We start from the raw sequence: 16,912 nt of genomic DNA, 5'->3' as shown, positions 1-16,912 counted from the left end.
GCGGGGCCCCGCCCCCCCCTTCATAGAAGAGGTTTGTCCGGAGCCGCTAGCGACATGGCATCCTCAAGTAGAGGTGTGGCAACCGAAGGAGGGCCAGGTGGCAAGCTAGTGGCCCCCGCACCCTGGCTGAAGGGCCAACAGGAGAGACTTCGTCTGCTCCATGACGGCAGCTAACCGACCCACCTTAGAGGACAGCCTGTTTCTAGCCCTCTACCTGGGGGGTGAACCCATAGCCATCCCTCCATCAAGTCGCCGGGAACGGTCAGACTGAGCTGGAGGAAGTTGTGACGAGGAGAGGTGCCACCTCTGCGACTCTAGCCACTCTGAGCGCCCGAGGCATGAATCTCCAGCTCATTCAGGCGCTTTGCGTGAGACCCTCCCTCAAATGCTCGAGGCCAAGGCAGAGGGGGGCAGCGGTCATGGCCGTCCTCGGGCTCAAGAGAAGCCATACAGGCGCTACATGAATGAGCCAGTCTATAGGTAGCCGGATGCAGCGTAGCCGGGAGTGGGCGCGAGAACACAGCCTTCCCCAGCTAACCTGCTGAACGGAAAGAGTAGAGCAATGCTCCTACTCGCCGAACACAGAGAGGGATGTAACTACACCCACGTTACCGGCAGAGGGAGCGGGAGCGAGGGCACTGCCTTCACCTAGCTGGATTAAATAAAGAAGCTTAACGGGGCAGCTTAGCCAGGCGGCTGCTGCTAAGAATCAAGCAGCACGTCTACCAGGAGCGGGGGCGAAAAACACTGCCTTCACTGGATGAGTTAAACAACGAAGCAGAACACGCCAGATGTTAGCCAAGCGGCCGCTGCTAACAATCAGAGCAATACGTTTACCGGGAGCGGGAGCGAGAGCACTGCCTTCACCAGCTGAGTTTAAATAAAGAAGCTTTAATAAAACATGCAAGATGTTAGCCAAGCGGCTGCTGCTAACAATCAAAACAATACGTTACCGGGAGCGGGAGCGAGAGCACTGCCTTCACCAGCTGAGTTTAAATAAAGAAGCTCTAACAAAACATGCAAGATGTTAGCCAAGCGGCTGCTGCTAACAATCAAAACACTACGTTTACCGGGAGCGGGAGCGAGAGCACTGCCTTCACCAGCTGAGTTTAAATAAAGAAGCTTTAATAAAACATGCAAGATGTTAGCCAAGCGGCTGCTGCTAACAATCAAAACAATACGTTACCGGGAGCGAGAGCACTGCCTTCACCAGCTGAGTTAATAATGAAGCTTAACAGTACACGCAAGACGTTAGCCAAGCGGCTGCTGCTAACAATCAAGCGAGATCAAGTCAAACACAAATGTTTAAGACCAGACAACTAGCTTCTAAAGAAGAGAACAGCACAGAGCCGTAGTTACAGCAGTAACCATGGCCAGTGCTTACACGGCATAGAACCGTAGTTACAGTAGTAACTATGGTCAGTATTTACGCGGCTCAGAGCCGTAGTTACAGTAGTAACTGTGGCCAGTACTTACACGACTTGGAACCGTAGTTACAGTAGTAACTATGGCCAGTACTTACACGGCTTAGAACCGTAGTTACAGTAGTAACTGTGGCCGGTGCCTAAAAGTGTCAGCCAACGGCTGCACCCTAGATAATATAATATTGGGAGGATGAAATCCTCTTTAATGGCCACACATGCAGAGCACACAGCACACACAGTGAAGATTGTTCTCTGCATATCATCCTAGTACAGTAGTAGTAGACTAGAGAATAGTACTAGGAGCAGTAAATACCACAATATAGCGCTACTGCAATCAAAACCATACGTTACCGGGAGCGGGAGCGAAAGCACTGCCCTCACCGGCTGAGTTTACTAATGAAGCTTAACAGTACATGCAAGGTGTTAGCCAAGCGGCTGCTGCTAACAATCAAGCAACCAAGTCAAAACACAATGTTAAGACCTGATAATTAGCTTCTATGGAATAGAACAGCCCGCATAAAACCGTAGGCCATGGTCACAGTAGTAACCATGGCCAGTGCATGGCCTAGGACCGTAGTTACAGTAGTAACTATGGCCAGTACTTACCTTACTCTCTGCATCTAAACAAAAAACAGGCAAAATATGGCACACTGGGCTTTCCATACTAAATTGAATGAGAGACGCAGCTAAAGCTGGGACTCCAATGCTAATGATAGCTCGGGCACAACGCCACAAGCAGAACTTTCAAAAGAGCATAATAAGGGCAACGTTATGGGAGAGGATGTCACCAGAAAGTCTAAGCCAAACAATAAATAAGACAGCAATCAGGACAACTTAGCTGGCAGAGGGTGCGGGGACACAGCCGTCACCAGCAACAAGTTGACACAAACCTGTCCGTTGAGGACTGTCAGTCGCGAAGCTGCACGCGGCCAGCTGCTTGCAGAGAAATCCCTCAGATCAAACGTTCAAACCTGAACGCTGTAGGCTACAAGAATGTAACCGCGGTACTCTCACGAAGCGAGAAGATGAAAAGGAACCGATCCACTAGTGACGCCGGCCTATGTAGCCGTAGTCACGTGGGTCACAGGTGACTTTGTTGTTATTAGGTACTCGAACTGCGCATGCGTGCGATGAACATATCCATTGCTAAAAGCACAGCCTCTGGCGGTCAGTAGGGACGAAATAGAACCCAATGTTACCTACAGAGGGAGTTTCTTTCCCTCACACCCTGCCTGAAACGCCTTGATTGAACTCCTTTGTTTACTCCTGTAACGTAATGACATCACTATGCAACTCTGTCAATTCTATTGGTTAGAGCTCCAAGGACTTTGTTCATGATAGGCTAAGGCCTAGATAAAACACTTTTTGAACATTAAACATGTCACAGTAGAGGCAAACAATACAATATGAACATGAAAATGAGAATAGTGGGGCCCCTTTAAATCCCTGAAAGGTTGTGTAATAGTGTCAGGTGAATTATTAGCATTCAAAGGAATAGAGAAAAAACTAAAAATGTGAAAGCAGACAAAACCAGCTGGTGTAATAATGAGAACATTAAATATGGTTGTTTTGATTTGATGCCCTTAAAGGAGTTAAATTGTCTCTGACAATGAAACAATGAAGTAGTTTATCTAACTGTTGAAGAGCTGGAAGCTCATTTGACCAGTTAACACTGAAATGTTAATGTTAAAATATCAGTTAAAGGAACAAATTAATGTAGTTATAAGTTTAAATGTGGCTCTAAAACCAGTTGAAATATTAGTTGGAGAGGAAGAACGTTTCATTGGCTGGAGAGACCAAAACCTTTCCTCAGTGACTCCACATTTGTGCACACACACCATTCTCCATCATTCATTAATGACAACTTGCTTCACCATCTTTAATGAATTCAGATGGCTTTACTTTAAAACAGCTAGGCAAAATATATTTTCAGAATGTAAAAATATGCTTACCTACTAATAAGATAAAAGCTTGAAATTTCAGATTTCTTAAGCCTCCAGGGAACTCATCCTGGCAAGCACATTTCTAGTAAGGCCACACCAATGTTTTAAAAAAGGAATAACACATTTTTTGACAAATAGGAGGTTGAATTTATACAGAATTAAAAGCAACCTCAAATATATGTTTAAGTCTGTTTTTAAAGCTACACCACTGCATTGGTACACAAACCAAAAGTAACTGCAAATGATTTGAGGACAAAGGCAGGGCAAGTAATGATTGATCTTAAACTTTCCCCCATGGCTCTATCCAATTTGGGTCTAATCTTGTTTGTTCTGGCTTTAGCATGGGGTGCTAATGTTATGCTGCCTATCATTCTTAGGGTGCTGAAAGCCAAAGAAACTCAAGCCTGACTCTCAGTCTGCTGCTGGATGCATTTAAAAGCAAACCATTGTGATTGGTACGTCCCCCACCCAACTCCTAATCCTCTGATCTCACTGCTAGGAGACAGACCCAGTAAAATCCTCTGTACATACAATGAGAAGTACAATCTCTTTTTCCATGTGGATTACAGACAACACTACAAATCCTGCAGGGACTTAAATGCACTGAGAGAAATGAAGCAGCTAGGCTTAAAAGAGGGATACACGGGAAGGTTGGCAAAAAATGTTCACTGTTTAACAAAGGTTAAGAGCAAATATGCCTGTGCGAGTCAACGTGTCCTTGTAAAGTTTTTTAATTGTTTTAAAAACAGACCAATTGACATTCGGCCGTGAGAGCCGTTGTTGCCTATTATTCAAGTCAATACTTTGTGACAATACTTTGTGACGATACTTTGTGGCGATACTTTGTGGCGATACTTTGTGGCGATACTTTGTGGGGATACTTGATAGCTTGTGCTGTTACCTTGTGACGCCACCTTGTGACGCCACCTTGTGACGCCACCTTGTGACGCCACCTTGTGACGCCACCTTGTGACGCCACCTTGTGACGCCACCTTGTGACGCCACCTTGTGACGCCACCTTGTGACGCCACCTCGTGATTGGCATTACCTCGCGGCGTTACCTCGCACGTTACCTCGCGGCGTTGCATTGCGCCGCTACATTGCGCCCATACATGCCGCCAATACTTTGCGCCAATACTTTGCGCCAATACTTTGCGCCAATACTTTCGCCAATACTTTGCGCCAATACTTCGTTAAATTATCTTTTGTGATGTTATCTTTTTACCTTGTCATGCGACCTATTATCTTATACTCCCAGTCATGCAACACAGTCACGAATAAGGAACTAAAAAAAAGAATATGTGGCTGTGGACAGTCCAATCTAAAATGGGTAGTATTTTCCTTCTAAATCATTTTAGGGAAACACTAACCAAATGACAAACAGAGCTGTCAGAAAATGAGAAACTGCCAAAACAAGGAAGGAATTGGGTTTAGGGAAGTGTTTAGTAGGGGCAGACATTAATTTAAAGGAAGGGACAGAGACAGACTGCGAATAGCCCTCCATGCACTCATGAAGCCCAGACAGTCCATCAGTTGAACAAGGACCTTTGAAAGAATGCCACAGAGGCAGAGCCGAGCCAACACACTGCTCTCTCTGTTTAGCTCTCGAGACTCTGGAGGAAAACACACTGATTTGGAAGGCAGACGATAAGACCCAGTGAACCTCCTTCATTCATTCTGACTGGCTCTCCGTGCCACCGTTTCAGAACACCCTTGCTGTGCACTAGTGGACACAAATAGTTTGACTATGGGGACATTTTAGTTTTAAACATGCTCATTGTCTCTATTTTGTGCTGACATTTAACATCTTGAAATGTGGCGTTTTTTATAGCTAAAAAGCAGTCTTTGTAAGAATGAAAGACAGACTAATTCTTATTTTAGGTTAATAAGAAGGATTCAGTGCCTATTTTGTAGACTCTTACCTCTGAGTAAAGTTATCCAAGCTGGAATGGTATCTTAAATGAGACATCTAAAGGAAATGATGCTGGATACTTTTGCATTTCAAACCTAAACAAAGATACATCTCTTTCGGGCCTCAGTTTATATTCCCTCCATGTCTGGGAAATGAAAAAAAACCACACCACTTAAACTTGAAACGTACCACTGGGGGAACAGGCAAAGTCCTCACGGAGGAAAAAGAGGTGTGTCAAAGCTTCTTGTTGTGCTAACCACTGAACAACCTTGTGGCCCATGGGAAATATTAAAACTGGCTTTGACTTTGAAAATGGTCAACTGGGCCATTGTTGCCCTGCTACAGGGAGCACAGTGCTCTATGCTGGCAGTGTAACAATTCAGTCGGACATTATATGTGAATTGGTTTTGGCAGCAGATCGTGCTATTGGATTTTGCTGAAATTCACCTACTTAGTTGTAGTTCAGTGTTTCTGTACACAGGCATGTACCATCAGCTTGTTGGGAAGGAACCAGGTGTTTTCTAACAGTTGTTATTTAATTGGAGTGAAGATTTGACCAAGAGAGATTTGTTCTTAACAGTTCACAACAGCATCTCAAATGGCGTAATTGTGTGGTGAAATCAGTTGATTTCAATATCATTTTGCTCTCAGTGAATTTGCTCAAAGGGACAAAGTAAATCTGTGCACATTTTTGTCTCCCAGTTCAATTTTGGTTTATCCAAGTTTGACCTTTAAGGGATATGAGAATAGGAAATACAAAAATATTGTCACTGTGTGTCACCTTCCAATGATAATTAACCTTCTTCGTCGTAGCATAATCTAGTCAAAAAGGCATGTGATGGTTTGCAGAAAGTTGTGTGACAGAAGTCGATGGCTTGAATACATCTTTTGGTTCAAATGTGTGCATTTTTTGAAAATGAATGGCAATGTTTATTCTGATTCAATACACCTTCAGAGAAATCCTTTGGTGATGAGACATAAAATGTTTATGAAATGCATGTTCACAAACACGTGTTATAAACGAGGAACCCTATGAGAGGAAATTGTATGTGGGCCTAATGCACTCCATTACTTAACCACTAGAAATACTGTTTTAATATAAAGTTGGAAGAAAACAAAGTAATGTTAATATTTTATATTAGAAATAATTGCCTAACAGAATGATTCTTTGTTCCCCCTTCTTCACCCTTCTGCCTCACTTGCCCTTGCTTTATCCACCCCTCTGAACTCCCTTCCGTCTTATCTACCCCTCTCCTCCACCCTCGTTTATTTCCTTCATCTTTCCTCACCCTATCACAGGGGCGTCGAGCCTTATGACCCCCCCACCACAGTGCTGGTCCAGAGACATGAGCCCCAGGGTGTCTCCACTATAATCAGCAGCACCGACTTCTTCCAGAGTGAACAGAACCGCACGGTGATCCTGGAGCAGGCCGACAGCTTCCAGCTCCGAGACAAGTACCTGTTCGCCACCACCACCCGGGTAAGAGAAGCTGAGCACGCTGGTTAATGTCATTTAAAAAAAAATGAATTTGGCAGGGGGTGGTCTCTTGCCACTGTGTTATTCTTGACATCAAAACCTTTTCTAACACATAAAGGTTGTACGGAGTAAGGATGACCTTTTTTACAAAGGTTGAATTTGAGCTGACAAATTACCTCATTTATTGATCTGTCAATAGACCCAATATCACTTTAAAATCCTCATGTTTATTAATCTCAGGGTTCGTACGGTCATTGAAAACCTGGCAAAGTCATGGAGAATTTATGGAAAACAATATTTTTCCCAAAGTTTTGGAAAAGTCATGGAAATGTAACTAAAGTTGCGTCAAATATAATTTACATTTGATCTAATTGCCGAAATAATGTGCGGTCGCGAGCTGTTATGTGCCATCATGACGCGCATGGTGTTATTTTTTAATATATGAAGCGCGAGCTGTGTGCTCGAGTCTTCCTGCCTGTCGGCTGAACTCTGCTGCTCCGGGATGAGGGTCAGCTACATTAGCTACGGTGCGTTCGTTAACTGTGCGGAGTCACTGTGGCACAGACTGCACCGCTGGTGAACAGCTGTTAGAACGGCCGTTCAGGTGTTCAGAGCAGTCGGAGTCCCTTCGAGTTCAATCGACTCCCTGTCGGAGCGGCAGAGCGTGATGTGAACTGAAAAGTTTTTCTGTCGCAATATCATTTAAGGAATCGTTGAGCTAGCTAGCTAGCATACATTGTCACTATCTGCTAACGTTAGCTTTAGCCTTCGTTTTCTAATAGTTTTTTTCATAGGCTATAAACAGAGGTGGTATAAGTATAGATATTTACTAGAGTAAAAGTAGAAGTACTCAGATCTTGTACTTGAGTAAAAGTAGAAGTACTTACAGGGGTAGACATTAAGGGTAAAATGCCACTGGCCCTCTGGGCCGGTGGAATTGTATTATCACTGGCCCCACCATTGTAACCACTGGCCCGGAGCATTCGTCCAAAACATCGACTAATAATGAAGAAAATTAACACATTTGTTGCTATAGTAATTTATGCACTAACTACATTACTACTAGTACTACAACATTTTAATCATCAGTTCTTCCTCATTTCCCTCAATTGTTCATATTTGGTTTATTAAAATAATGATATTGTGGTCATTGTTAAAAAATGTCTGCTATTATTATGAGTATTATTATTTGTATAATGCACTTTCTGCCTTCCTGTCATTAGGAGTTAGAAATGTAATGGCTATAGATTAGATCCTTCATTATCCTAAACTGATGGGACATTTCCCTATAGCCAATACCTTTATATTTTCTACTCTTCACTTACTTGTCAGCATAGGTCGGCATTGATGTACAGAGCCGACAGAAGACCTTGTTTATATTGGCATCATATAGAGAGGTGCAGCCAGTGACGCCTCATAAAACCAGGAAGTAAGCTGCTGGTTCCTTCCACAAAAAGCAATGGGATTTCTCCACAGGGTTTTGGAAAATAGCTGGAAATAAGGTCTGTGGAAAACAAACCTGTTTGATAAATGCACGTATTGTTCAGCTGGATAATCTCCACATGTCTACCCTACTTTTATAATTTTCTAATCATAAATCTAATCGATAGATTATAAAAGCGTTTTAGGACGCGTCACTGCACCACTAGAAGCCAACTCCATCGATCAAGCTGAAACGTTCTCTCCCTCTTCTTCTCATGCTCCCTGTCACTCTTCTTTAACTCCTCCGGTGACTTTCTTTTATTTGAAGATTGAAGTGTTTTGCCCTGGCGCTTGACCGGTTACCGCTGGTATTAAAAACATTTTGGTGAATTAGGTAGTCTGTAGTGAAGGAGCGCGCTCCCGTCGTTGTTGTAGCGTTAATAAACGAAACAATTTAACAAAATTGCTTGTCAAAATACCAATACCACAGGACAATATATTTTTTTTAAAGCAATATTTTTAGTGGCCCGAGCGGAAAGTACGTTATGCTGGCCCGGGGTGTCTAAACAGTGCTTCCGGGCCAGCGGGCCATTTATAATGTCGAGCCCTGACTTAGATCTTGTACTTGAGTAAAAATAGAAGTACTCAGATCTTGTACTTGAGTAAAAGTAGAAGTACTCAGATCTTGTACTTGAGTAAAAGTAAAAGTACTCAGATCTTGAACTTGAGTAAAAGTAGAAGTACTTAGATCTTGTACTTGAGTAAAAGTAAAAGTACTCAGATCTTGAACTTGAGTAAAAGTAGAAGTACTTAGATCTTGTACTTGAGTAAAAGTAGAAGTACTCAGATCTTGTACTTGAGTAAAAATAGAAGTACTCAGATCTTGTACTTGAGTAAAAGTAGAAGTACTCAAGTACCAGAGTGTAGGAATACTCTGTTACAGTAAAGGTCCTGCATTCAAAATGTTCCTCAAGTATAAGTAGAAAAGTATTCTCATCAAAATATAGTGAAAGTAGCGACAGTAAAAGTAGTCCTTGTGCAGATTGGTCCATTTCAGAATAATATATATGATATGTTTTATAATGATTGATCATGAAAGTGTTCTCAAAGCTGGTAAAGGTGCTGCTAGTTTGAATGACTTTGTATACTGCAGGGTAGCTGGTGGATTTACTCCAGGTGGAACTACAGTCTGATTTAACACTTGATTATATTTCACATCATTCATCCAGATCTGTGAAGTAACTAAAGGGATTAAATACATGTAGTGGAGTAGAAGTACACCATGTACCTCTGAACTGTAGAGGAGTAGAAGTACACCATGTACCTCTGAACTGTAGTGGAGTAGAAGTATACAGTAGCAAAACATTGAAATGCTTAAATAAAGTACAAGTATCTCTAAATTGTACCCACGTATAGTACTTGTTGAGTTTATGAACTTAGGCTGCGGCCCCACGAGGACGAATTCGGTCGTTTGCGTTACTGTTTAGTGTCATATAGACCGTTCAGCCACACGAGGACGACCGAATATGGCACTAAACGACTGAGGAAACGACAACGGGTCCCAAGGTGGATAGAAATGCATACGCCACTCTCTGGGGGGTCAAACAGCTCCGTGTGTGCGCCCTATACGGACATTTTCAGATCACTAATAGTGATTGCGCAATACCCCCGCCTCTCCCCACCTCTTCTGCTCACCTCCGCTTACCCCGCGCCAGTGCTGAAGTGTTTCGCCACCAACAACAACAACAATGGCGGATCGCAGAGTTGCTATCGTGCTCCGGACGCTATTGACCATGCTACAGTTGTTTGTGCAACATCTACAGCAATAATGATGAGGCAATAGCCCCGCCTCTCCCCACCTCTGCTGCTCACCCCCACGTCAAAGTAAACTGCACCCTGAATTCAGATTATTTCTCTTTCTCTCGATATGGACCTAAATGCGAGTGAAGTCTAATCTGACAGGACGGAGACACGCAGCTCTGCTCACCTGCAGCTCCTCCCGCTGCAGCAAAACACACACTTCAAGTCAGATCATCGCCCTTAGCTATTTTAATTACCTCTCAAACTCCCTAAACTAGTTATAAATATGTTTATGTTTACAGTCGGCCGGGTCACTGATTACTGGATGAGCTGCTGCATGAGACAGACACTGGCGCTGTCCGAAGAGAGGGAGGAAAAAGAGAGGCTCCGTGTATTTTATCATTATATTATATAGTCGTTATTCATTTGTTTTAAAGCTCAATAAATAACAAAGAAGACCTTTGACCGGCACTTTTATAATTTTGTCCGGAAGATTTCAACTTTAATACACGCTGACTGGCGAAAAACTCTGCCCGGTTCCCTCGGCCCCCACCGCGGAGAATAAACAGAAGGGCAACCATGACAACCATGCTTCTTCGCTGCTTTTGTGGAGGAAGTTACAGCGCCACGTAGAGGCTCCTGCATATGTACTGCAGCTTCTCCAGCGGTTGGAGCTAAACGGAGCGGTCTCGTGTGGGCAGACACTATCCGGATAATTATTGCATGTGGACGGAAGCCGTTTGCGATTGCGTTTGCGTTAATCCTATGCGTTTAGCCGTTTTCGTCCTCGTGGGGCCGCAGCCTTAGTTACTTTACACCACTGGCTATACAGATTGAAAGACTAAGCCTTGCACAGAGGCATGAAAATACATTTTCAAAATGCTCAACAGTGCTGCCAGAATTATAAACTGACTGCTACACAATTAAAATAAATGCTTTTATATATTTGCAGGTCTCCCTTGAAAAAGAGATCTATGATCTCAATGGGACCAATCTGGTTAAATAAAGGTTTGAAATGAAAATGAAATGAAATTTCTATTAGATGTGACTCTTTGGCATTTCTGTTATTATTACTTGCTGCTTTAGTTGTTTTGACTGCTAAAATCATCTGTTATTCCTCATTTTAAAGCCGATATTCCGCAGGGTCGGGGGGCTCGGATCCTTGTCACCTTTTTCATACCTGATGAGTTTGCATCCCTGACTACAGTTGCTTCAGCGTGTAGAAGCTAGTAAGCCTACTACTTGATTTGTTTTAGATAGGCACACCATGTTTCATATGCAGACCTTATTTTCCTGTTCCATGTTAAAATAAACCATTTTCAGTGGTAATTTTGTTTTGGTCATGGAAAATGAGGTAAAGGTCATTGAGAAGTCATGGAAAAGTCATTGGTGAAAAAGTGTATGAACCCTGTAATCTTTTATATCATTACAAATGGAGTATCTTCTCTGCTTTTTATCGGCCAACCCTTAATGACAAAAAACAGGCTTTTAAAATTCAACTTACTGCTCAATAACCGCTGATTATGTAAGAAATAACTTTTAGCAAGGATAATGCACCTCCTGAAAAACCTTCTTCAAAACAAACAATTTCAGTCCTCCTTTATTAAATAGGTTATCTGGAAATGAGAAGGAAAATGAAATGGTTCTGTAAGATAATTAAAGGGGAACAAAATTGGTTGTGAGAGTTGGAGGAAATTGAAACTTTCAATTTCATTTAATTTAGTCCACTCTGTTTTTCTGCTAGTTGTCTGTATTTCCCCCATTGTTTAATAGGCCTTTTTATGATTTTGGGGTTTTCCATTTCCTGTAGTGGATTATTTAGGTTTGTGTGCTTGTAAATGGTCTGCAAAGGCTAACATCCCAGAGTTCCCTCCTGTACACCTCAAAGCGGTTGACCAATCACAACAGAGATTGGCCTAGCTAACCGATCAGAGCAGAATAAAGCACCTTTTTTGAACATTTAAACATGTTACGGTAGAGCCACAAAATACAAATATGAAACCTGAACATTTGCAGAATATATCCTCTTTAATCAATAACACTCCACGAAAAGTCTTTATTTACCCGAACCAAAAGACTGAAATATAATGCTACAATGGACAGAAACTATTTCAAAATGTTTAACAACTTGCAACAATGCACCTGCATATATATTTTTTTAAAAGCTCACTTTGTATTACAGCTTAGTTGAGCAATGTAGTGAGCTACCAGTTTCCCACCTTAGCATAATGTGCTGAGTGTAACAGACGTTAGGTCAATATTTGGCAGGCGGTAACGTGAAGCGCTGTATTTTTGTCATTGTTAGTCTCCAGTGTTTGTGTAGAAAAAGCCTCACTTAGGCAGCAGACAAACACACAGCGGAGCAGATGGTGAATAAGATTTGGATCTCTTCTCCTCCTACGTTTCACAGGGTGACTCGGACAGATTTGCTTTCTTCCGCATGACATGCCGGCTTGGGCTAACTGCAGTGTTTGAGAAACAATTGTAATCGTAAGACAAGTCAGCTGTGAAAGATTTGTCTGATTGGATTATTGATATCAGATAGTTCATCATACTAGGTTAATGCATCTAGCTGTGCATCAAATCTTACTGCTTAGTCGCTTTTTGTATACTGCATTTATGAGTCAGGGATTTTTGCAATTTTTGTTTTGTTTTGCTGCATTGTAAGAATTTACACCAATCTATATAACAATCCACAAATCTGAAAACAATAAAATCCAATAGAATTTGGCCATTGGATTTCAGCCCATACAATAAGCTCTGTGGCAAATACACATTCATGATACTTAACATGTTTTGTTAAGCAGGATAATCTCCACATATTAACACCACATTTTTGAAGCGTTAATGCAATCGACTGAAGTAAATAGGTAACGCTAGCCTATAAACGAACTACGTGATGACGTTTTACGGTCTCTTTTAGTCACTTGTTAGCAACCGTGGTTTTCTTGACTCGTAAATGTGTTGGACATTCACGAGGGGTGTATTCACTGACGTTGGAGGACAAAACGTGAACATCTCTTCAGATTGTGTGAACCACAGAATTTACTTCATACTTCTAACCACAAACATTTAAAAAAAAAAACACTGACTTTGAGACAAGGGAGCCGCACGTGTTAAAAATTATAAAAGTAAAAAGTTATTTGCGGGTTTTAGGACTCGTTTCTGCACCACTATATAGCTATCAAGTAACCAACACAACATCAATATACATACCTACATTAATTATCAGATCTTACCACAGGGTCATTAGTAATGGACTGTGTTTCACATCCCATTTTTCCCATCTTTCATCAAAGATATGTAGTTCAATGTAACTATTACTTAGTTATGTTTTCCATTGCAATACTGCACTAATTATGCAATGATTCAAATGACTGAATCTACTTTAACTTGGTCGCTTTCTGCTCTGCTATTTGCAAATGTGATGAGGAAGGCAAGTGATCTATGAATACAGTCTGTAAATGCAGATTCGTGTTGCATATGGTGCAATTTACTGGGTACACAGCAAGCAGGCAGTGTTAAGCTCTGTGCTAAAAAAGTGTCAGAAATATACAGCAGCTTCAATAATTACCAGTGGCTAATGTGGTCAAACTAACGAGTAATCCTCCCTTGCAATTACGATTGTGGTCCAATTACACGCAGAGGTTAACCTCAAAGTGTGGAGAGGCCAAAAACTGCCAAGAGTGGTTTTGTTTACTGCTCGGGATGTGACGCAAGACGTTGTAAAACGAGGCATGTGCAGGGTTTAAGGCAGAGACAATGGCCTTCTTTTTTCTTTGGGGCCTTTTTTTATCCCCCAGTTAAAAAATGTACTTACATTAAATGTGTGAGTTCACCCAATTGAACCTATGCTGGCATGTAAGAGATGGAAATGCCACTCTGTATCATTCATCATTTAAAAGGTTAGCAAGGATTTAGTCTTTTCCGTGTTGAAAAGCACCATCAGGGGGATGTATCAGTCAAATAAGAATCTAGCGTCAGCTGTTCAGCCCTGTGCTTTGTAGCTTTAAATTAGCACTGTCCGACAGAAATTGTAGTGAGAATTCCTTAAGTTATATTTCACATCTAGATCTTAATCATCTTAATTGAGATCTCTAAGGAATTGTGAGTTTCTGCTTCTGTCACTCTGTGAAATGATAACGTTAGCTAACGTTAGCGAATGTTAGCTCCTAAAGATAAAGTTGGATATATTGACCAAAAGAGACTGAGGATATCTGACTGATATCTTGACCTTTTTTGTCAGGCCTGAGAGTAGAGTTGTGCAACAGCTCAAGCAACAACAATTTCACAACAGTAGACGGTTGAACGGAAAATGTTCTTTTTAATACAGCCTTGGAGGCTTTTTCGAACTGATATCAGATATAGTGAGGGAGGCGTGTGGCGTAGTGGGTTGTCTGTAGGTGTTCGGATCAGGGGGTCACAGGTTCAAACCCCACTGCAGTGAGCAAAGTGTAAGAACTGTACAAACTGTGTGAAAATAAGTTAAAATTATTGTTTGAGCAATTAACCTTACCTCAAAGTGGACTTACTATGTTTTTTCTAGAGCTTTTGACCACTAGAGTTTGTTCAGTAGTAATCAAAAGAGCCCTGTTTCGATCAATTGACCTACAGTAAGTATGGAAATGGGATTTTTAAGGTGATAACAGCCGAAGATGACCTTGATGTCTGATTAAAAGCTGCAAATAAAGGATAGTATGTGAACCATGACTTCATGATAACAAGAATAAAGCCTAATTTTATACCTAATAAAGATCATCGTTTGCACTCATTGTAGCATTATCTTCCTACTTACAGGACAGATAAAACCATTGTTCTAAATCATTTCCAATCCAAATATGTATGCAGATTAGAGAACAAAACCTTCTCAAATTCGACCTAATACTGATCCATCTGGGGCTCGCTGACTTGGAAAAGAAAGTAAAAGCCTTTGAGTTCAAGAGGGCAACATAATACTGCAAACACATGCTCTGTTTGGTTGTGTTTCCTTTCTGAAGTGTTTCCTCAGAGAGTTTATAGACCAATTAATCGGTGCTACATGGGATATAGGAAGTCATTACTGACTTCCAGAGAAGCGCTGAGATAACAGTGGCAGTGCAGAGGCATAAAGTTTAGAGATGTTTTTGACGATTCAATCATCAAACACATCTCTAAACGTTATGCCTCTGCACTGCCACTGCTCTGTACGTGTATTTCTTTCACCATGGGAAGAAACACAGTAATAGGTTACTGTAATGTATTACTTTTGTGTAGATTGCTTATATTTGCTGGTTATTGTGTTTTTGTCTCTTAGCATAATTTCTGCTAGCTACCAAAGTGTACAACGATAGCGTCATTCTGTACTAAAAATAAAAGTTAAGAGTTGGACATACTGAATTTTAAAACCTGCCTATCCACATCTGGCTTCACTCCCATATTGTGCTACATTAATACTAATGTACTGCTTTATGTTATAAACAACTGAGATTGCAATATCATTTAAGGCAATATATATTGCAATACAAAAATACAAGCTTGTTCTTTAATGCTACAATTAAGAATTAAATGGATCACTCAGGGGCATGACAGCTTCCTAAAAGTTTTGTATGAACAAAGGCAAGTAGGAGCTGCTAGCAGAGCTATCTATATTTGTTTTACTATGAAGAATCCTTTTAGGTGCTGTTTACATGAGAACGCAAATGGTTGTATCCGCTACTTTTCTCTTTCGTATAGCCCGTTCGTTCACACGAGGCCGTAACGGAAACGCGGAAATGGACCCCGCAAACGATAACGGGTCCCAAGATGGATAGATCCGTGTGCACGCCCTATACGGTCATTTCCTGATAACAATTAAGCCATAGCCCCACCTCTCCCCACCTCTGCTGCTCACTGCTGTAGCATGGTCAGTAGCTACTGTCTACTGCTACTGACCATGCTACAGATGTTAGTGCAAAATCTACAGCTCCTCTACCACAACCATCAGCAACAAGTGGACATGGAGAATTACATGAACTACATGTTGCTAAATCCACCTCGGGCATAAACAGAAGGGCAACCATGGCAACCATGCTCGGGGGTCTTCTTCGATGCTTTTGGTGTATTTTGTGGCGCCACTTACAGGCCAGGCATATGTACTACAGTGTCTCCAGCGCTTTCGAGCGGTCTCGTGTGAACGGAAGATTTCGGAAGGTTCGTTTGCGTTTTGTTTGAGTTTGCGTGTAAATGGGGTCTTAGTTACTTTATTTCATTGTTCTGTCTTTGGTTTGCACTAATTGGATTAGAATAATGAAATATTACAAGTGCTTTTGGCAGTGCCAAGCTGCTTAAGCTAATTAAAGAGCCAACAATTGAGGGTTTTATATAGAAACATCTTAAGGAATAGAGTGCTAATCAGACTTTAAATATGCAGCCTTTGGTCCCATCAGGGGGACTGGAGTAAGATAACTGGCCTAATAGATGTAATGGGGACATTTAATGCCTTCTTATCTTAGCAGTTATCTTTAAGCCATATTACTTCTCATCTAGATCAGTTTCTGTGCAAAGAAAGTCTGGGACAGATGGAGAAGAAAACAGGAAGTACAGATTGGAGGAGTAATTATTCCTCTACAAAGTGCAACAGTACTCCCTTCTGAAGCTGTTGCTTACTAGCAGTTTTTTTTTTTAAAACAACACAGTTTAGTGAATACCACAGACAAATTCCTGGCCCTCTCCTCATCTGTGTTTTGGTATTTTACAGGAAATTCCCAGAAGAGCTTTGCTGTTTAGAACTCCATGTTACCACATTGACACTTGCTATTGTTGCTATTCTATTGTTTATTCAAAGAAAAAGTATTTATTTTTCTCATTCTAAATTAAACGGAAGGAAGTAAAGTATCTTTTCCACCTAACTTTTTAACCTAAATTCCCATCCTGCCCCTCCCTAGTTTTACAATTTCAGTGTAAGCAACTCATTAAA

General features: G+C 41.5%; 1 protein-coding gene across 1 annotated transcript in view; it reads left to right on the top strand.

Annotated features, from left to right (window-relative positions):
- LOC117456902 (sortilin-related receptor-like) overlaps nt 1–16,912 on the top strand; it is a 146,572-nt gene that overhangs the window by 37,156 nt on the left and 92,504 nt on the right. The window contains 1 exon segment of the mRNA XM_034096765.1: nt 6,579–6,759. Coding sequence (XP_033952656.1) covers nt 6,579–6,759 — 181 coding nt within the window.

This window comes from Pseudochaenichthys georgianus, chromosome 13 (genome assembly GCF_902827115.2).
Source record: "Pseudochaenichthys georgianus chromosome 13, fPseGeo1.2, whole genome shotgun sequence".
NCBI classification, from domain to species: domain Eukaryota; kingdom Metazoa; phylum Chordata; class Actinopteri; order Perciformes; family Channichthyidae; genus Pseudochaenichthys; species Pseudochaenichthys georgianus.
The sequence above is the reverse complement of the archived record's forward strand: the minus strand, read 5'-3'. Positions and strand labels throughout refer to the sequence as shown.